The sequence below is a fragment of the Xyrauchen texanus genome, chromosome 38 (assembly GCF_025860055.1).
Source record: "Xyrauchen texanus isolate HMW12.3.18 chromosome 38, RBS_HiC_50CHRs, whole genome shotgun sequence".
Lineage (NCBI taxonomy): Eukaryota > Metazoa > Chordata > Actinopteri > Cypriniformes > Catostomidae > Xyrauchen > Xyrauchen texanus.
In genome coordinates, this window is record NC_068313.1 from 14,301,186 (window position 1) to 14,322,759 (window position 21,574).

Below are 21,574 nucleotides of genomic sequence, written 5' to 3' on the forward strand. Positions count from 1 at the left end.
CCATATTGCATTGATATCTCAGTTATTTTCTTTATTTTTCATCCAAGAGCATAGATCTATGATCCTATATAATTTTTTAAAATTATTTTCAATGATGCAGCACCATAATGTTGATATGATTTGGTTGGGCATAATTATGTTCTTTGCTGGATGCATGGTACATTAAATTGATTTGAATGTCTCAGCCTAAGTTCTACACTGGCCACTAAACAGCTCCCCCACTGGTGCATCAGAATATTGTTGTAGGAAGTCAACCAAGTCATTTAGGGTGCGTTCCACAACAACGTTGAGCTCTGTATTGAGGGCAGTTGTAGCACCACTTAGGATAGGGCGGCCATTTTGATCGACGCAGCAGTAAGCGTTCCAGATGTACTCTGGGATGTTCACTCTTCTGACATTGTTCTTGATGATCCAGTTGTTAGAAGAAGGGATGGCACCAACCAGCACATAAGCCTGATGGCATTTTGTGTTAAACAAGTCGGTCATTTCTGACTCGTGTATGCGCCAGGCATTTTGGTTCAGCTTTGGGTTTTGGGGCACCACATTGGTCAGAGTAAAGGTGGCATTACGACTTGGAACTAACAGGGAACATAAAACATAAAAGAGAGACAAGAAACAAACCTTTAATAAACATAATTTTGTCTGAATTGAGGTTTAAGAAGAATATTTGCCTCTAGGAAGACTTGTTGTCAATGTATAATAATTCTAAAGGCTGGATTGCACTACACTACTTTTAAATTCTGAACAGATTTTAAAATACTAGGTATTTCACTTACCAAAATTGAAAATCAATACAGACAAAAACTGGGCATCACACACTACCAGTCTTATCACAGGCTCAAGCAGAAACACATGTCCTCCCATTCTAGGAGCCACATGACAGATGTAAAAAAAATGTGGAAATGTGAACTGGCTGCTCTTGTTGTTGCTGCTGCTAGTCATGACAAAAGGCCTCTTGAGAGTTAGGTTAAACTCTAGTTGATTGCTTGTTCGCTATCTCCATTTCTTCTTCACTCCGCTTGTTTGATTTCCATTGGCTGTTCACCTACGGCTTGAGATTTCAGTGTCTGTGGCAAGTCAGCTCTGAAATATCAAATGTGTTTTATAGCCTCAGACTAGATGAAATAATCATGCTACAAAGACCAGCTTAATTCCAGCAGTCAGCAATTCCAGAATGCAGCCTGGTCTAGGCTGGTTTGCTGGTAAGTCTTTGTTTGGTGCTGGTCTAGCTGATGGACCAGCATAGTCATGCTTTTCACCAGTAAAACTTAGCTGGTGGAGCTGGTTGACCAGCAGAGTCTTTCTTATGAAGCTGGTTAAGCTAGTTTAAAAGCCTGGGTAGAGTCACCACCACGCCAGCATCCCTTGCTGGGGGACCGGCAGCCAAAACACAATATAAGCCGATTTGTCACTCTCCAGCTTTTCAGCAGGGTAGTTTGAGGGTAAGAAATCAGAGTCTGTAGCCATGATACTGCATACTGAGCATTTTTCTCTGACTCCAACTTTCCCAAAATCTGACTAGCTGACTATAGCAGACTAGCACAAACTCAGCCCAACTAAAAAACAGGGCTAAAATTAATGTTAAAATTGTGTGGTTTAATCCAGTCTTATGTAGAAAAAGTAATTTTTACTGACTATCTACTTAGATTCAGAATATTAACTTTTGTCAGAAGAAACTAAAGGTCTCAAGATAAAAAAAACATGTTAATTAATTGCTCTGATCTTTGACCTAAAAAAAGGCCAGATGGATTAAAGTCAAGTTCTTTATTATGCAGTACCTGCATGATGTCCATTGGGGTTCAGGTGTCCACGGTCGAAACCTGAGTTTGTGTAGTCCTCATTCAGAGCCTGTTTCTCACCCAGGTAGATATTAGGATTCTGCTGTGACAGCTTATACCCATCTATCATTTCACCAGGCCATGAGGGGTCCACCAACTATTAAATGGCAAAACATGGCTTTTTTCTTGTTAGCTGGCCTAACACAAAATTGTCAGAATGATAACAAAAAAAGGAATCTTTTTGTTTTAACAAACTTAACTTGGTGGGCTATTTAATAATACTGACAAATGCGCATTAACACTTTATCATTCAGAATCTACTTGTGTTCAATTATTTAATTTACACAGTACACAACACTGACTTATTGACTTCATAAGGTCTCACAATAGCAGATCAGATAAGTCCTGCTGTCAAAAAGACCAAGGAGCTGCCCATGAATTGAGATGAAGTTGTGAGGATATACAAATTTGAAAAGTTTTGATCCTTCTTATGAGTACATTGAAGTCTATTATGAGTACATTGAAGTCTATCCAAAAAACATGAAACAATCCAGATGCTAGCAAGTCCAGGCCATCCTACTAAAAAGAGCGATCAGACAAGATCTATTATTAGTGATCAAGAGACCACCTATACTGATAGTTTCAGTTTCAAACTTATTTTTCCACAAATGGAAGTCTATCAATGCTCTCCGTTTAAATTGTTGGAGCTGGAGCTTGATAAGCTTCCACAAGTTCCACAACAAATGTTACCAACGTGCATACAGACATATGATTCACGGTTGTGATTGGTGCTAAATGATTATGTGCAAAGTATTGACCCAGGGGTGAATAATTTTGTGCACGTGAAACCTAATCTTCTCATTCTGGAAAAAGTTGTGTTCTATATATATATATATATATATATATATATATATATATATATATATATATATATATATATATATATTTCTATTCATAAACAATTAAAATGTACTTTTTTATTGAAATTGAGAATTTGTTTTGTTCTAACAGGAAACAAATGCAACATTCAAAAGGTGGTTCACACTTTTTGAAGGTATATTAGATGGATAGAAAAAATGGATAACTCACTTGTGGCTCTACAAACCAACGTGTCTCTCTGCCTCCACCATTGCTTGGCTCAAAAATATATGCAGAATATACAGCTGTACGGTAGTATGTGTTGTACAAAGTGGCAAAGTGATACGTGTTTAGGAAACGTTGACACAAAGGGACCACGTCTGGAAAGGTAGCTCCCAACTCTGGCACTTTCTCTTTGTAGAAGAACTTTAAGCACTCAGGTGTCTCCCCGAAATTAGCCACCACTTCACCCTTGGTTGGAACCAGGAACATGCCAATGAGGACACACAGTGTTATAGAAATATCCATGGTGCAACAGACTGAATACAACTGATCTCCTACAACAGTGGGCGTAGACTTCTTATAACATACCTCCGCTTTATCAGTCAATTCTATTTTTACTCCCCATCAATGTCAGCATTAATGATAAGTATGATTACCAAGTAGTTCCAGATTTAGCAACATTTGGTGAAAAAAAAATTTACAAAATCACACATACCTGTAGTGGATCTAAAAAAAATATTAATATGTTGTAATTTTGTTTAAAGTCGCACATTAGTTAGAAAGCACCATGGTTTGTTATTATAAAGCTGGCAAAATAACAACTGACTGAAATAATTATTTATTACTTTCTAGCTTGCTTGCTTTCTTGATTGTTTAAAAATATTTCCATGCAGCAAAGCTTACGTGTGTCACATAACATGTTTGTTTTACATGACTCAAAGGTGACCCTATGGGAACAACCCATATGGCTGATCTTGCCATTACCTTTAAACACCTACGCATTGATCCACGGAACGTTTATGGAAAAATCATGCCTCAAAAATGGTGCCATCCAGTTTGTTTACTGATTGCACTCCTGATCAAATTCATGTAAAAGACAATTCCTTTTTTTAGCATGTTAAATATCTAGCAAATATTTTTAAAATTACTTATTTTATATAATAATATACAACAGTTAGTTCCAGTCCTCGAATCTGATTGGACAAGAGACATTCCATGAGCACTGATGGTCTGACACATCAGTACTCGGACGCTTCACTGTGTGTGTATCACTCCGCTTGTGTTCGTGCTGTACTACTTACTAAAGTGTAAGAGTAGTGTGTTTTTTATTTTATTTTTGACATTGCCTATGTTAGCCAGCAGGTGGTGGCAAAAGATCATTTTTGTGTGTTATATGAGCAGTTGGTGACGTGAAGTAAATCCATCAGACATTGTTTACGTACAACAGCGCTCCGTGATCCCTCGTTTTACTACTACCACACAACTATAGCTAGAAAATAGCTTTAAACGGCTTTAAATGAACAACTTCAGCATTATGGCTCATCACAGTTGAGAGACACATCAGACAGATTTATTACACAACTTATTACTTACTTACTGGGGTTTCCACATAGGAGAAAAAGTAGTGTTTAAAATGGCGGAGGACATTGCGGTTTCTATAGTGAAAGACTCTTTCACCAGCTACCGTGAAATAGGGAGAATTACCCCTACTTGGATGCTATTTTTCCACTGAGAAAGCTGATCTTCAGAAAGCTGAATGTATCTCTGCTTGGGTTTGGCAACAGGCGATCACACACGCTCCATCTCTCTATCTCTCTCTCTCTCTCTCTCTCTCTCTCTCTCTCTCTCTCTCTCACACACACACACACACACACACACACTCACAACTATCCTTGTTAATCCAATAACGTGTTAGAAACAGCACAAGCCGTGATAATATTTCTGAAGTGACATTTTTGAATTACTAACGGAGGCTTGGAGGCATCATTTGTTTTGAACCAGCAATGGCAGATTCTGATCGGTCGCTTAAGAAAGTAGTTCCATGCACAAATGCTCTTTTTATGACCATCCTCAGTTTTTCCTAATTGTTTAAAATTTACTTGTTCAATGAACTGTTGTCTATAAGCAATATAACCCATGCAAGAGTGCGATATGGCCCTACATCAGCACTGCTGTGATTCGTCCGCAGGCACAAGGCCGCAGGTAATCACAACAGCGCTGATTTAGTGCCATATAGCACGATTGCGAATGTATGTTATGTATTATATTACTATATTTAATGTATGATATTACTATATTTAATGTTGAATATTTTTTCCCTCATTATTGAAAAATGATGTTTTGCAGTAAAGTAATTTTGTTTATATACAAACCCTAATTGGAATATATTTAAATTTGTCACCAATGCTTATCCAAACATGTGGTGGCGCAATGCTGCCATGTACGTATTTTTTCTTCACTCGACAAAAACGACATTCTCTCTCATAATTACGAGATATTGTGTCATAAAATGACATCTTTTCTCATAATAATGAGATGTTATGTAATTAAATGACAACTTTTCTTGTATTAACCAAAATGAGTTATGACACTTTACTGATAGTTCCTATGGTAATTTACCAATTTGTGCACTTGTAGATGGTGCAGTTGCATCTATGCTCTGTAGCCTATATTAATAACAGTACATGGATTGAACATACAGTATGATAACCATGGGACAGTTATTTGAAATTATTGATTTATATTTTCTTTAATTAATCTGTTTAAGCCATAGATCAATTTTACAGTGTGGAAGTACACAATAACACAAAGGATGAACTGTATGAATTTGGCTTTTTTGAATTGGTTGTGGAGCTGTAATTCTCAAAAATTCTCACTCAAAGATATTTTAAGATACACTCATTTCAATTTCATAACAAAATTCAATCAAATTGAAATGAATAATCTTTTAAGAAAATAAACAAAATCTTAAAAATAGGCTAAAGTATTTTTTGAGTGTGTAAATTAATATAGTGCAGAATCTCACACACTTTGAGGAGTCAATCATGCACTTTGATAAAATGCGCAATACCAGACAGCATGTCAGATTCCTCATCTAACTCAACGTGATTAGCCAAATCTCAACATAAAACGGGCAAAGACTTGACACCCTAGCAAAACTTCATGAAATGTCACTCAACCCACCAGAGCCTCTTTACACAACTGCATGAGAATGGAGCACATCAAATATATTCTGCGGAGGTGCGCTGACTGTCACATGGCCAAGTGCCAAGTGAGTTTATTTTTCTTGGGTCTTAAAAAATCATGGAATAACTGCAACATCATAACCACGCACTGCAAGACTGCAAAAACATATTTAAACCGCATACCTTGTTGAAGTGTTATAGGGTTAATTCACTGTGGCAGGGCGGAGGGCGGGCCGGGTCGTGATTATACACACCTGGTCCCTTATCAGGCTAATCAAGCCTCCGAGAGGGATAAAGGCCGACTGCAGAGGATGGTGCGGAGAGAGAGATAATTTACGGACATGTCCGTCATGTGTGTGTGTTTGTCTTTTGTTTAAGTTTCTCATTAAACTATTATTTATATTGTCAAGCCGGTTCTCACCTCCTCCTTTCCATTGAACTGCTTTACACTGGTGCCGAAATCCGCGAAGGAGGAGGGATACATCGTAGTAGAGTTCTCGCCACTACCGTCCACCACAACGGAGCAGCCGCGGCCATCTGCCGGGGGATGAGGAGCCCGGCCGTCTGGAAGCGGATGAACGGCCGTCGACCGAGAGGGGAGAAGGGGCTCCTAACCGCTGCCAGGGGCAGAGGAGTCCCCTACCAGCCGCTGAAACGCGGCAGGGTCTGAGACCGTCGAGCAGGGAGGGGCTTGCTGCCGATCGCCTGGAGCGGAAGAACCGCTGCCAGGGGTGGGGGAAACCCCTTCTGTTCCCCGAGAACACGGCGGGTGTTCTGTCTGCCAGGGGCTGGAGGACTGCCTCCGATCCGCCCGGAGAGGTGCGACTGTCGTCCGTTAGAGGATGGAGGTGTGGCCGAGGAACAAGCTACGGCGTATCGGAGAACCGGCTTGACAATATAAATAATAGTTTAATGAGAAACTTAAACAAAAGACAAACACACACACGATGGACATGTCCGTAAACAATCTCTCTCTACCATCCTCCGCAGTTGGCCTTTATCCCTCTCGGAGGCTTGATTAGCCTGATAAGGGACCGGGTGTGTAGAATCACGACCCGGCCCTGCCACATTCACCCAAAAATTATCCCATAATTTACTCATCCTCAAGCCATCCTAAGTGTACATGACATTCTTCTTTCAGCCAAACACAATCTGAGTTATATTAAAAAATATCTTGGCGATGCTGGGGGCATTGGTGTCATATGTGAGACTGATGCCACTGTAGTAAGGTGCCACCATGTCAGGAAGGAGGTGGAGGCAATGGTCTGATGACAAAACTGATGAGGAGGCTCAAATGTAGGCCCACCCAATTGCTCAGACACATTATCACTGTCAGAGTGGTGTGACTGGGCCATAGGCAGACTTTCACCAATAACTGAGGTTGCAAACGGATTTGTGCCAAAAAGCGAGTCAGAGGCAGCCACTGACATTGCATCTAATGCCTGTTCTGCATGAATAGCTGGTGACGATGGTGTGCATGATTAACTCTGCACTTTGTCCTGTGCCTCTGTTGTAGGTTGACCTCTTGCCAGGAGCGGCAGTACAAGTCCTACTGTAGAAGACAGCTGTTCCACCTTGTTCCAGATCCAGACTGAGCCTGACGCACAGAGGTCCGCTATGCTTGCCCGGGTACCGCGAGCGTGAGGCTGGACCAGAAAATCCCGTCCCCCCCTAACGGCTACTTGATTGGTTCCGCAGGCATGTGCTGCTTCGCCTCAACCAAGAGTGGGCCCAGCTCTCAGCCCCAGCGTTGAGCACCCCTCAGGAAGCGCACGCCCCCCTGTCTCACGGACCCCTTCGAGGACCCGGAAGGTTCCCAAGCGCTCCAGAGACAGATGACCCAGAGATCGAGACATATTGTCACTGCGTGCCACTCACATCCCCGGCAACCTCAATGTGATAGCGGACACGAACGCTTGCCCAGCGGAGAGTGGAGGCTTCACCCACAGTCGGTCCAGCTGATTTGGCATGCACTGGCACACAGCTGGCCTGCGGGGCTGCGCAAGTACGCATTTTCCCCCAGTGAGCCTTCTTGCACTTCGACCGAGGTAAAACTGTGCGCTTTCTCCCCCAGGAGATTCTGCATATTCCGACACAACGTCGAGAGAGCAACAGACGGGGATCGTCTAGGTTACGGATGTAACCTCCATTCCCTGATGGAGGGAACGAGACGTTGTGTCCTCCCGGCCACATCGCTGAGCCGAGCCACTGTGGTAGCCGGACCATTTACGGCTCCTCAGAAAAATCCTGAATGAACTCGATGTATTTCCTCGCCTTTACACCCGTATGTCTGGAGGCAGGGTATGCAAATACTGTCTGCCAACTTCTCATTGGCCTTTTTTCATAGATCAGAGGCATATTCTCCATCAGGGAATGGAGGTTACATCCGTAACCTAGACGTTCCTGTTCATATCATTTGTTAACTAGTCATGTTATTCCTGTTTCCATTCATGTGTCTTGTGTTTGTTGGTTTATTGTCTTGTTACTCATTATCAGTTCTAGTTTGTCATTGGTTTAAGTTTATTAATCTTGTTATCTTGTTTATCAGTCTTGTCTTTTCATTGATTAACTTGTTTGTCTTGTTCTCCATGTCATGTATTTAGGCCCTCATGTTTGTCTTGGTCTCTTGTCAAGCATTGTTAAATGTAACCTTGTTTGCTAAGTCTTGTATAAGTCAAGTTTATGTTCATGTCTAGTTCATGTCTATAGTTAGGTTTTGGATTTCACGTATGTAAATAAACCGAACTTGGTTTCTTCATCTTCAGGTCTTCGTCATTGCCAGTGCCAGCACATCAGTGCCAGTTACAAGACTAGAGTTGGCTTATGTGTCATGTATTAAGGCTGTACTTTTGATACAGTGGGGCAGATTCACTAAACAGTTTGGCCACTTTTGCACATGATATTTCAGCGCAAAAACCTGCCCCTTATTCACAAACCACCCACAATCTGTTTTAGCAGGCACAGTCAGTTTTACAACGATCACGATGATTTGCATCACTACCCCTGTAATGCATATGTGGGTCTTATATGCATTTCCTATGGTATTCAATACATTTAACACACATTTAATACATTGATTGCTTTTGATTAGCATTTGTTATGTAATTAAACATTTGTTAAATATCATGTTCTCATTCATATTTATGTGTAGTATGCAAGTATAGAAAGTTGTCTTTCTGCTAATGTTTGTATCCAAAGTGCTTGACATAATACCTGTTACAGGGACTGTCATCATGGAGCGACCTGAGGTTAGAGGCCTTGTGCACAGCAAGGGCACAATGGTTATAGCATCTGGACCACTGTGTATGAAACTGCAACTTTTCTTTTTTTCAGTTCGCCTCACCACTCTGAACAACAACAATAGCTGCAAAGAGTAATATAGAAATGACACTAGATGGCAGAATAATGACAGAATTCATTTGGCATTAGACCTTTAGTATGAAAAAAAGGATCTTCGGTCAATTCCTCATATTCCTTTACAAAAAAGACTAGATATATTTGAATTGCCATAGTGTTAAAATTATTTTGATCTATTGTTCTCATAATTTAAAAAAAGCAAATTTTAATGATATGAAAAACAAGAAAGAAATGCATGACACATCTGACTGCTATGCTGAACTACTGTATGCTGTCATTCTTATATTCTTATTATATTTGGACCTATTGTTCTTTTTCATGTAACTTTTCAAAATGATAAACCTAAAAACAGTTCAAACAAATTTAGCTGATATAAAAACAATAAGAAAAGAAAAGAGTTTCATACTGAACTCTATGAGACAATATGCCTGTCCGAAAGCAACACAATTGTGATTTCAGACCCTCGCTAACTGGCAGCAAAGGTGTGGAACAGGACAAATTCAAAGATCCTCAAGCCACTTTTCCCCCTGTGTCCATTAAGTCTATGCATTTCAGATTTATTCATACATTTCCAATATATTTATGCATGAGTTCCCTCCACTACCCCCTCCCCTCCCCTCCCCGCACACCCCATCCCATTACTGTAATCCATCACCCCAGCATCATCCGCCATGCAAGCAGCCCATGAGTTGCCATGGTAACCACCACAGGCCTCAGCTCTTTGCAGCCGTGCTCTTATTGGAAGGAAGGCTCAGGCAGTCTGAGGCTGTCTGGTGGATGTGTTAATTGCCCCCCCTTCACAAACACACACACAAACTCAAACACATATGTGCAAAATCATTCTTAGACACAAATACTCATTTTGAGGCAAGAAAATACAGCAGAAAACACATCTATTTTCATTAAGAATTTAATGTTATGGCCAATATTGTGATTTTATTGCAAAGGGGGTTAGATTTCAGTGGTTTGGTAAATGTGAATGTGAAAAAGGGCTGACTTATTGTGGTTGGTTTGCTTGGGAATTGTGGAATTCAGATTTGAGTTTGTATCAGCCAAAAATAAAATAAAAATCTGTCATTATTTAATGACCATCATGTTGTTCCAAACCTGTATGTCATCATTTCTTCAGTGCAAAACAAAAGCTACCTCAGTCACAATTCACTTTCATTGCATCTTTCTTTCTGTACAGTGAAAGTGAAAAGTGACTGAGGCTCACATTCTGCATTCAGAACAAAGAGTGTTTAGATTTGGAGTCAATGATGATTGAATTTTACATTTTGGGTGAACTATCTCTTTAGCACACTCAAACAATGGAAAGTGAGTACTGTATGTATGAACAGTTTTTCATTATTAACAATGTTGATATTTTGAAAATGCATTAAGACTATGCAGTGATAAAATAAACAAATAAACAAAAAAGAATACAAATAGTGCAGCACAAATAGAATGTTTACTGGTTAGTTAATTGCGTTTCTTCAGAACAGGCAGACAGAAGGTGCAAATATCTGTTTCACAATTCACCCTTCCAATTAAACACAGCTTTACAGTACAGTGTGTCTTCTAGATTGCATGTCATTTACCAAGAAGACTAGCTGTAGGTGAGAATATAGTGCTGTATTTTATATTACGAACAGTACGGCATAATTTTTAAACAGAGATCCAGCAAATGAAACAGCTGAAAACATCTGTTGACCAATTTGTTAAATGTTAACATTAAAAAGAGTTATTATAACTAAACTGAAAAAATACTGTATACTGCTTGAGGCTAGGGTGGGTAAATCTTAGAAATGTGTAGGTCATATTTCACCCCAAAACAATCCAAATAAAAAAATAATGAATTCAAACAGTTTTGCATTTAGACATTTTTTTGTTTTTGGCATTCTGACATATTCATGACTAGGATACGCACATTTCCCTCTCAAAATTCTAATTACTGTAATAAAATAATAATAATCTCATTCTCATATCTGTAATGTAATGTGAAAAAAATTGTTTCCAGTAGTGTAATAAAAAAGTTACGTTTTTTTTTTAAATAAATCAGGCATTATTAAAATCAGCATAAATAAAATTTAGTGCAAGAAATGCCAGCATGATGTGTACATGTAATTCCACTTTACAATCAACTTATCTCACAAGTCAACCAATATAAAACTATTATGAAATATTACAAATTAAGTATATATATATATGATATTGTATAAATTGTTATGCACTTATACAGTCTGCTTCAATGTCATAATATAAAACAATACTAAATTCTTAATGGTTCTACATATTTTCTTCATTTTATTAGTGTTATATACAGTATATATACTGTATATATATATATATATACATAATTTCATTTTGGAGTGAAGTACGACCCGCATGTTTCCTTTTTGTATTTTAAGGTATTTTAGGGTTCCTTTACAGAAAACATCACAGAAGACAAAATTTGATAATAGTACATCTTTAATTTCCTGCTTGTCAAAATGGACAGAAATAAAACAAAGAACATTCTTTAAAATGGATCACCGAGCAGCAGCCATCATAGCCACTCAGTTCCATGTAGGACCATCCATTTCAAGTTCAAATAAAACAGCTGTACAACTCAGTCCTGAGTCAGAACACACTTCTTTTCTCTATCCGTCAGTTTTATTTTACAATGGACAGTGACTTACAAGAAAAGAAAACACTCACACGTCCTCTCACACTAGAAGATCTTTTTGTGTGTGTTAGTAGGGGAAATAAAAAATCTGCAAGCAAATATCACAGCACAACAATATACAGGTAGAGAAGACCCTGCGAAATCAGTGAGACAAAAAGAGAGACAGATAGAAGGACAAAAAGAGCACAGATCTCAACTGAGGCTGGATGGAGGACTCTAAATTGGCCATATTCAACAAAAACATGAATGCAAAATTTGTGACACTGCATAACAAGTTTATGTGCCCATGCTCCCTCTTCCCGCATAACATAACTCTTACTCTCACATTACTAAGAATACAATCAAATCATTTATGACTCTACCCCTGGTCAATAAAGGCCAGTCAGTGTAGTAACACTTATTTGCATACAAATCAATCACAGCCGCTCACTCAAACTGGTGGGACGTGAAAAATCATGACAATCGTTTGATGTTCTAGAAAATACTACAGACCATGAAGGTTTGTTTCTAACCAAACATCTCACCAAGGCAGGCAAATCAACACATTTTTTTACCCCTCTTAATAAGGGTTATGAATTTATAATTTCTCATTTTACTTGGAAGGGGCGGCTGTGGCTCAGGTGGTAGAGTGAGTTGGCCACTAATTGCAGGGTTGGCTCTTTGATTCCTGGCCCACACGACTCCACATGCCGAAGTGTCCTTGGGCAAGACACTGAAACCCCAAGTTGCTCCCAATGGCATCATTGGTGTGAGTGTGTGTGTCAATGGGTGAATGAGTCACAGTGTAAAGCGCTTTGAAAACCGCTAAGGTTAAAAAAGCCCTATATAAGTGCAGACCATTTACCATTTGTGATTTGTGTGAAAGGGAATAAAAGTCATTGTTGTTATAGTGCCTCTCGTGTTCACTTCACCAGCAAAGTGGCATGCTACGCACAACAAGCCACACAACCCCAAAGCCACAGTGTTTTGCGGAAAGTTAACGTAAAATGAGAATAGGAGAACAGAATCAACACATTCCATGTGTAATTATTGTGTATCGACATCAGTGTCAACAATTTCATCTCATTGCTTAAATTTCACTATGAAAATGCTAAGAGTGCCCTCACCCAAACAATCACACAAACTGTGCAAAATAGTCATAAGTACAACAAGGAGATCTGTGAAAATAACTAGTTGGTTTAAAATCAAAATATCAAAATGTGAAATCACAATTTCTACTGAAGACGAAACACTTCTACAACTCTTTTTAAAAGAATTTAAAATATTGCCTAATGTACATATCTGGCATTATAGTTACCAATGGTGTAGTGCTTGTTGAAACCATAAATTGGAAAACTATACAAAAATAGAAATACTGTAACCCAATAACATGGATTAATATTACACTAACTGCGTAGAAAAGGCTGTTTTCACATTTTAATATATTAACGCACATGGAACATTTCACTTAAGTTTATAACATGGACTGATTCTGAAAAGACAATGCATTATCTATTTACAGCAAATGTCAAGCAACTTAAAGCTCAAGGACTCGGAGTAGAGAAAATGGCAGGCAGTCTTTTCAGTTAGGCCACGGATAAGAGGGGACTTTGGGTAAAAAACAGTCACCTCAGCACAATCTCTCTCACACACATGCTGCAATCCCCAAAACACTCCTCTGGACTGATTTGGACATTTTTTCTTCTTTTAAGCAGGCTGCAGTAGCAAGTCTCTGAACAGAAAGCAGACTTACAGATAGCTCATTCTACAAAAGAGGCGCAACATTTTCTTGCCACACAAAAAGGAAAAATGCCTCTCCAGAGAGACCAGAAATAAAAACGTGTCTTCAAGCTGGTCTTCAGTTTGTCCAGGAAATCAAATCTTGAGAATTACAGTGGCATCTGAAAGCATCAGAAATTTCACAAACTCCTCCCCTCTTTAACACTCAGCGCACTACAGTCTGTTGTTTACAGTTTCAAAGTTCCACAAGAGTTTTAAAGCGCACATACATACAGACGCAACTTCCCCAGAGAGGGTCACAAACACAAAAATGTTATTGCAGATTAAGTGTGCTTTCTTCGATTTTTTGTCCTTAAATTATTTATTTAAAAACAATACTATTACAACATGCAAGCAAGTCATCATAAAAAAAGAGAACAATCGAACATTTAACGCCCTGTTTTTAAAACAAGGACAGACATTGTCTGATAAATATACACTCTTACAAATGCACCCTGACTGAGAGGGAATTTTTATGTTGGCTTTTTCAGAAGGAATAGGAAGAGGTCGTGGGGAGCGTGTTGGAAGTAGCCTACAGAAGAAATCAGGTGATTTTTTTAAATCAAATTTTCTTTCTTTTCAATTTTTATTCGGAGCAAGTTTGACTCTGGATGATGCACCTCAAACCTTCTTAATAAAGGGATATCTATGTATGAATACAACAATATGTTGCAGCAATAAGACTTAATTCCCTTAGTCAAAAGTTATTGACTTACACACGGACTAAGTTTGTGATATAGCAATAATTTGAAACCTTTCAATTTAGAGTGATGTGTTAAATTGCCAGCCTGATCTCATGTAAATTACGTGACTGTGGCGACATTTTCGCAAAATGATATTACGGGTTCCTTACATATAGGCTATTGTGGCAGTTCCAAGGTGAAATTTACACAGAGTGGTGCTAAAAGCGAGTAAAATTTTCCCCCAAACAGTTGAGGTTTTTAAGGTTAATGCTCTATTGAGTTTTAAAATAGCAAAGCCTACCTCCCTACCCTAAATCTTAAACCTAACCGATATTGTCAGAAAAAGCAAACGAGACATGACAAATGCAATTGATGAAGTAACCACGTCATTTTGTTGAGTTTCTTTGACTCTTTTGGCTCACGTGTCAACTTGTCTTGCATGCAAGATCTTCAATATAGATGTGCATGGATAGTCGACATTCAGTAAAAAGTTCGACGCACCACTATTTGAATAGCAAAATCACTATGCTATTATTCTACACATGCAATAGAGGTCTTTAACCCGAGCCTAACTCTACGAGTTCCGACAAACTGTCTGGTTTTCCAACAGGGGTTTGGGTCAGCTTTTCAAGTATAGGGCGAGTTAGGAGCTGATTTTCTATATATTGATACACACACGCTGGACGGACTCTTTGACACATCTCATGCAGATTCGGCGCATTTTTAGACACAGATTAAAGGTAAAAAGGGCTTTCATTTTTATAATTGCGTCTCAAAACGCCTGCATTGTTTTCATTCATTGTGCTGCATTCATAGGTCTGTTACGCCATTAAATGTGATTAAAGGTTGTTTTGAACTGAGGAATTTTTCAGGGCTTGATTTTAGGAATTGTATTTTATCATTTGAGGATCTATGTATTGTGCTATTTAGCCTCATAGGTCACTGTGCAATTTATTTGACTCTATTTTGAGTAGTGTTTGAGGAAATTCCATTGCAATAAAAGTTAGTTATTCCCGCATACCAACGGAAAAACGATTAACTGTTTGTGAAACCTGGCAATTTACCAAATGTTGAAAACAGTACTTTTCAAGACTCTTTTTACTTGTGATTTTTATGAAAGGAAATAAAAGCTATTGCCGTTGTAGCTCCTCTAGTGTTCATTTCACCAGGAAAGTGCAGCAATAAATAATACAAGGCACGTAAAAATTCATTTTACAAAAATGCAGGTATAGTAGCGTGATTCTATGAGACCATGTTGCAAAATTGTGGGTAATTTGAAGAAAGAAAAAAAACATATTTTAGTAAGGGTAACTAAAATGTATACCCTGAAGGGTTATTAATCATTGAAGAATTCATTAAACTTTCAAACATAAGTCTAATAGCAAGAATAAGGGAAAATTCAATAACTAAACAAGGTCAAATTACATGCTGGTGTCTGCTTGTAACAATACTGCAAAAAAATCAATGGTACGTTTATACCACTTTCTCTCATCATAGCTAAACAAATCAAAACCTGTGGTGAGATCATGAGAAAAAATCATCTCACTTGCAGTTGGTGCATCATATAATGATGTCATAGAGTCTCCTCCTACTGAAGTGCTTCAAGCAAATGTCTCCTCAATAACACATCAATTGGCATTACTTGTCTAACCACAGTTGAAAGAGTTAGGCAAGTAGAAAACCCCTCAGTTCCGTGCAGAAAAGAGCTCTTTGGAGGGACTGTCAGGAATGGTGTTAATCGTTCCAGGTTGAACCCTACGTCTTCATTGCAGTTACCAAACAGGCAATGGGCAGATGGAAAAAAAGTATTTATTTTTTCTCGTTGATGTTGGGGGAGTCTCTTTGGATCCGTGATGGTGGGATAGAGGAGGATGAGACTGGTAGGGTGAAGTAGGGCATGGAGATTAGGTTAGTGTGATGTAGGCAGATGCTTTTTCCTTTAGCTGGCGCAGACACAGATGGCAACTCCAGCTTCCTGCAATGGAAAACCCTCAAATGTTATAAGGCAGAAAGAGGCGTAAACAATATAAACTTAGCCAAGAAAGAAATGTCCCTTTTTCAGGACACTGTATTTTAAAGATAATTTTGTAAAAATCCCAAAAACTTTACAGATCTTTATGGTTAAGGGTTTATACAATGTTTTCCAGGCTTGTTCAATGAACCATAAACAATTAATGAACATGCACCAGTGGAACAGTCGTTAGACACTAAGCGATTACAGACGGTACGCAATTATACTCAAAATAAAGATGCCCAGGGTCCCTGCTCATCTGCATTAACGCGCTTGCTGCATGGATGCATGAGGACTGCAGATGTGGCTAGGGCAATAAATTGCAATGTCTGTACTGTTAGAGGCCTAAGACAGCACTACAGGGAGACAGGAAGGACAGCTGTAGACCATGTGTAACAACACCTGCATAGGATCGGTACATCCAAATATCACACCTGCAGGACAGGTACAGGATGACAACAACAACTGCCCGAGTTACACTAGGAAATGCACAATCCCTCCATCAGTACTCAGACTGTCCACAATAGGCTGAGAGAGGCTGGATTGAGGGCTTGTAGGCCTGTTGTAAGGTAGGTCCTTACCAGACAACACCTGCAACAATGTCACCTATGGGCACAAACCCACCTTCGTTGGACCAGACAGGACTGGCAAAAACTGGCATCTGACCAGGGGTGATGGTTGGACTCACGTTTATCGTAGAAGGAATGAGCATTGCATTGAGTCCTGTAATCTTGAGCGGGATTGATTTGGAGGTGGAGGGTCCGTCATGGTCTGGGACGGTGTGTCACAGCATCATCGGACTGAGCTTATTGTCATTGCGGGCAATCTCAACACTGTGCATTACAGGGAAGACATCCTCTTCCCTCATGTGCTACCCTTCCTGCTGGCTCATCCTGACATGACCCTCCAGCATGACAATCTGTGAATGATTTCCTGCAAGACATGAATGTCGGTGTTCTGCCATGGCCAGAGAAGAGCCCAGATCTCAATCCCATTGAGCACGTCTGGGACCTGTTGGATCGTAGGGTGAGTGCTAGTGACATTCCCCCAGAAATGTCCGGGAACTTGCAAGTGCCTTGGTGGAAGAGTGGGGTAACATCTCACAGCAAGAACTGGCAAATCTGGTGTAGTCCATGAGGAAGTACTTAATGCAGCTGGAGGCCACACCAAATACTGACTGTTACTTTTGATTTTGACCCCCCCTTTGTTCAGGGACACATTATTCCATTTCTGTTAGTCACATGTCTGTGAAACTTGTTCAGTTTATGTCTTGGTTGTTGAATCTTTTTATGTTCATACAAATATTTACACATTACACATGTACTTTTTTGCCGAGTTTATTTGGCCAAAATCAAAAACTCTATTTAAAGATGAAGTGTCTATTTTTTTGTTTTTGTTTATTAAAGTACTTAATGTGCAGAGATAATGTTATGTAAGCCATTCATAGGTTGATTTCCCCAAAATATATAAATGCTGTGTTGCTATCAAACTACTGCTCTGTTTCTTCAAGGATCACGACCAATCCAACACACTAACAATGGCTCAACCAGTGGTGTCACTTTGAGATGGGACTATCTATATGTTGACCAATAGGATATGGTGGAGTGTTAGAGAAAGCTGTTTGAAAACAGTTATTACTTTCACTATTCCATTTGGTGATACTTGTCATGCAGAAATAACACACTTCACCATTAAGTAGCAGTTCTTGTGCTTAAAAAATAAATAAAAATTATATATACAGCACACATATTTATATATATATAAATATGCTGTTGAAGACAGAAGTTTACATACACTTAGGTTGAAACAGGTTGACAAGTATCTATATCCACAGTAAAAAGAGTCCTATATCAACATAACCTGAAAGGCTGCCCAGCAAGAAAGAAGCCGCTGCTCCAAAACCACCATAAAAAAGCTAGACTACAGTTTGCAAGTGCACATGGGGACACATATCTGGGGAGAAATGTCCTCTGGTCTGATGAACAAAAATGTAACTGTTTTGCCATTATGACCATTGTTATGTTTGGAGGCTTGCAAGCCAAAGAACACCATCCGTGAAGCATGGGGGTGGCAGCATCATGTTATGGGCTTTGCTGCAGGAGGGACTGGTGCACATCACAAAATAGACAGAATCATGAGGAAGGAAAATTATGTGGATATATTGAAGCGACATCTCAAGACATCAGCCAGGAAGTTAAAGCTTGGTCGCAAATGGGTCTTCCAAATGGACAATGACCACAAGCATGCCTCCAAAGTTGTGGTAAAATGGCTTAAGGACAACAAAGTCAAGGTATTGGAGTGGCCACCACAAAGCTCTGACCTCAATCTGATAGCAAATTTGTGGACAGAACTGAAAAAAGCATGTGTAAGCAAGGAGGCCTACAAACCTAACTGGAGGAATAGGCCAAAATTCCAGCAACTTATTGTGAGATGCTTGTGGAAGGCTTTCCAAAATGTTCAACAATTTAAAGGCAATGCTACCAAATTCTACAAAGTGTATGTAAACTTCTGACCCACTGAGAATGTGATGAAAGAAATAAAAGGTGAAATAAATAATTCTCTCAATCTATTATTCTAACATTTCTCATTATTAAAATAAAGTAGTGATCATAAATGACCTAAGACAGAGAATGTTGAGAACTGTAAAACACAGAGTTTAAATGTATTTGACTAAGGTGTATGTAAACTTCTGATTTGTATATTTAGTATATAAAATAGTATAAATATAAATGGTGTTTCTTCAACTTGGGCATGTTTAAAAAAAAAAAAATCACATTCACTTAAGTTTAATTTGTCTATTAACAATATCCAGCAGTGTTTGTACCTGAATAACAGGAGATTTTTGTCTTTTTTCTGAAAGTCATAAAAATACCCACCACAGTGTAATTTCCAGCATATCTCAAATTTTGCATAGTCTTTGTTTTTTATTTTATCCCCTTTTTCTTCCCAATTTGGAATGCCCAATTTCCCCTACTTAGCAGGTCCTCGTGGTGGTGTGGTTACTCACTTCAATCCAGGTGGCGGAGGACAAGTTTCAGTTGACTTTGCTTCTGAGACAATCTGTGCATCTTGTAAGGTGCATGACACCTCCTACTATGCTACTCTCCGCAATCCATGCACAACTCAATACGCGCCCTATTAAGAGCAATTTGTTTGCTTAGGAGACTTGGCTGGAGTCACTCAGCACGCCCTGAATTCGAACTTGTGACTCCAGGGGTGGTAGTCAGCATCAATACTCGCTGGTATTTTAAATAAAAATGGTCAACTGCTTTGTATTGCTAAAGGCAATTTGAAGTATCCTAGATATACACACAATTAAATAATATTTTCACACTTTTTGCATAATTTAACAAAATTACAGTTTGACACTTTTGTCGACACCAAAGTATACCAACTTTTGAAAAACTTTATTAGGGACAAAATTGCTTTGTGTGGTGGAAATGATGGCACAACAGTGCAACAGTAATAATCTTTGAAAAATTGACAGAAATCATTTATCACATAATAAATATTGAAAATGTTTGTGGTTATTTCAATCTTTGTTTAGACTGTCATAGTTTTAAATATAATAATGTGGATTTTTATTGTGGATTTTCATAGTTTAATATTGAAAGTCTTGATCTGGGACAAGGCTAAAACATTACAATCACACATAAATGGCATTTGAAATATACCAAAAATAAATGATGAAGGCCTGGTAAAAAGGTTCCAAGTCAGTTTTAAAATGTGTGTGACATGTGTGTAAAAAGTTTAAATCTGTTATTTTAAATAATAGTCAACCCCTGGGCATGAAAGTGCACTAATATCAACACCAAAAGGTAAAATGCAGATAGCACATACCCTCAGGAGGCTCCACCATGGGGGGACTTAGACAGTACATATGATACCCTCTGTCACAATCATCACAGAATAAAAGCTGATCCTGCAAAAATAATGCAAGTTGATCCTTGTATACATATGACCCTAAATGCCAGATCTGGGGTTTGGATTAAATAACTCGGAAACACAATAAAGGAATGCATTGGAAAGGAAACCTATTTGGTAGGTGATCCTTACGTCATTCTCTGATGTACCACACAAGCTGCACGATTTGCACTCGATGCACTGCCAGCGGTAGGTCCGCACTGCTGCCGTCATGTTGAGGGTGAACTGCAGGCATGATGGATGCCCTACAAGAAAAAAAGAAAATTAATAAAACCCATCCCTAAGCCAAGGAGTGCTAAGAAAGGGTTTGGTCGCACCTGATCGGCCGCAGTCCGCACAGGAAATTAGATCTTCTGGACAGCCGGTTTTCTTAGAGCCTCCTAGACAGAAGTCACAGTAGCCGTTGGGGATGACAGAGCCATCAGCTGCTTTTTTGGCTGCAATGAGACAAAGAAATTAAAAACTTAAAAAAAAAAAAAAGGGAACATACACTTGCCACTTGTGGTGGATGGGCTACAACAGCTGAAGACCACGTCGGGTCCCACTTCGGTCAGCCAAGAACAGAAAGTTAAGCATGCAGTGGGCCAACAATTTGTGTACCTCAACAGAAATCCTGATTTGTCAGACCAGGCAATGTTTTTCAAATCATCAACTGTCCAGTTTTGGTGAGCCTGTACCTACAGCAACCTCAGTTTCCTGTTCTTAGCTGACAGTAAAGGTATCCGGAGGGGTCTTCTACTGCTGTAGCCCATCCGCCTCAATGTTCGACGTGTTGTACGTTCAGAAATGGTTACAGTCACTTTCCTGTCAGCTTGGACCAGTATGGCCATTCTCCTCTGACCTCTGTCATTAACAAGCCATTTTTGCCCTCAGAACTGCCACTCGCTAGATGTTTTTTGTTTTTCGCACCATTCTCTGTACACTGTAGAGACTGTTATGCGTGAAAATCACAGGAGATCAGCAGTTACAGAAATTACCAGTTACCAGCCCGTCTGGCACCAACAATCATGTCACGGTCTAAATCACTGAGATAAAAAGGTTTCCCCATTATGATGGTTGATGTGAACATTAACTGAAGCTCCTGACCCATATCTGCATGATTTTATATATTACACTGCTGCCATATGATTGGCTGATTAGATAATCATAAGTAGATTTACAGGTGTACCTAATTAAGTGGCTGGTGAGTGTATACTGTAAGTTTAGTACTTAGGAGTTTGTCCTAACCATACGTATGAACAATAGCTTGCTTTAGCAAACAGCACTGAGTAGAACTGCTGATAGGATCCCTCCTGAATTGTGTAGTGGGTTTTCTGTCCATATGTTTCCTTTCACAATGGTATATGTGCCTGCTGGAGCATGCAGGTGGA

General features: G+C 39.2%; 2 protein-coding genes across 2 annotated transcripts in view; both read right to left on the reverse strand.

Moving 5' to 3' along the window:
- Position 1: 1 nt before the first annotated feature.
- Positions 2–3,248, reverse strand: LOC127631506 (endonuclease domain-containing 1 protein-like). Its single transcript, XM_052109650.1, has 3 exons — positions 2,868–3,248; positions 1,779–1,935; positions 2–578 (listed from the first exon to the last, which is right to left on the reverse strand). Exons 1-3 carry the CDS (start codon positions 3,162–3,164, stop codon positions 187–189), a joined length of 846 nt encoding a protein of 281 aa, XP_051965610.1. The 5' UTR covers positions 3,165–3,248; the 3' UTR covers positions 2–186.
- A 9,581-nt stretch (positions 3,249–12,829) lies between these two features.
- Positions 12,830–21,574, reverse strand: part of LOC127631507 (zinc finger protein neuro-d4-like) — a 79,620-nt gene continuing 70,875 nt past the window's right edge. The window contains 4 exon segments of the mRNA XM_052109651.1: positions 12,830–16,244; positions 20,121–20,202; positions 20,337–20,449; positions 20,522–20,641. Of these exon segments, the coding sequence (XP_051965611.1) occupies positions 16,174–16,244; positions 20,121–20,202; positions 20,337–20,449; positions 20,522–20,641 (386 nt within the window). The 3' untranslated portion in view covers positions 12,830–16,173.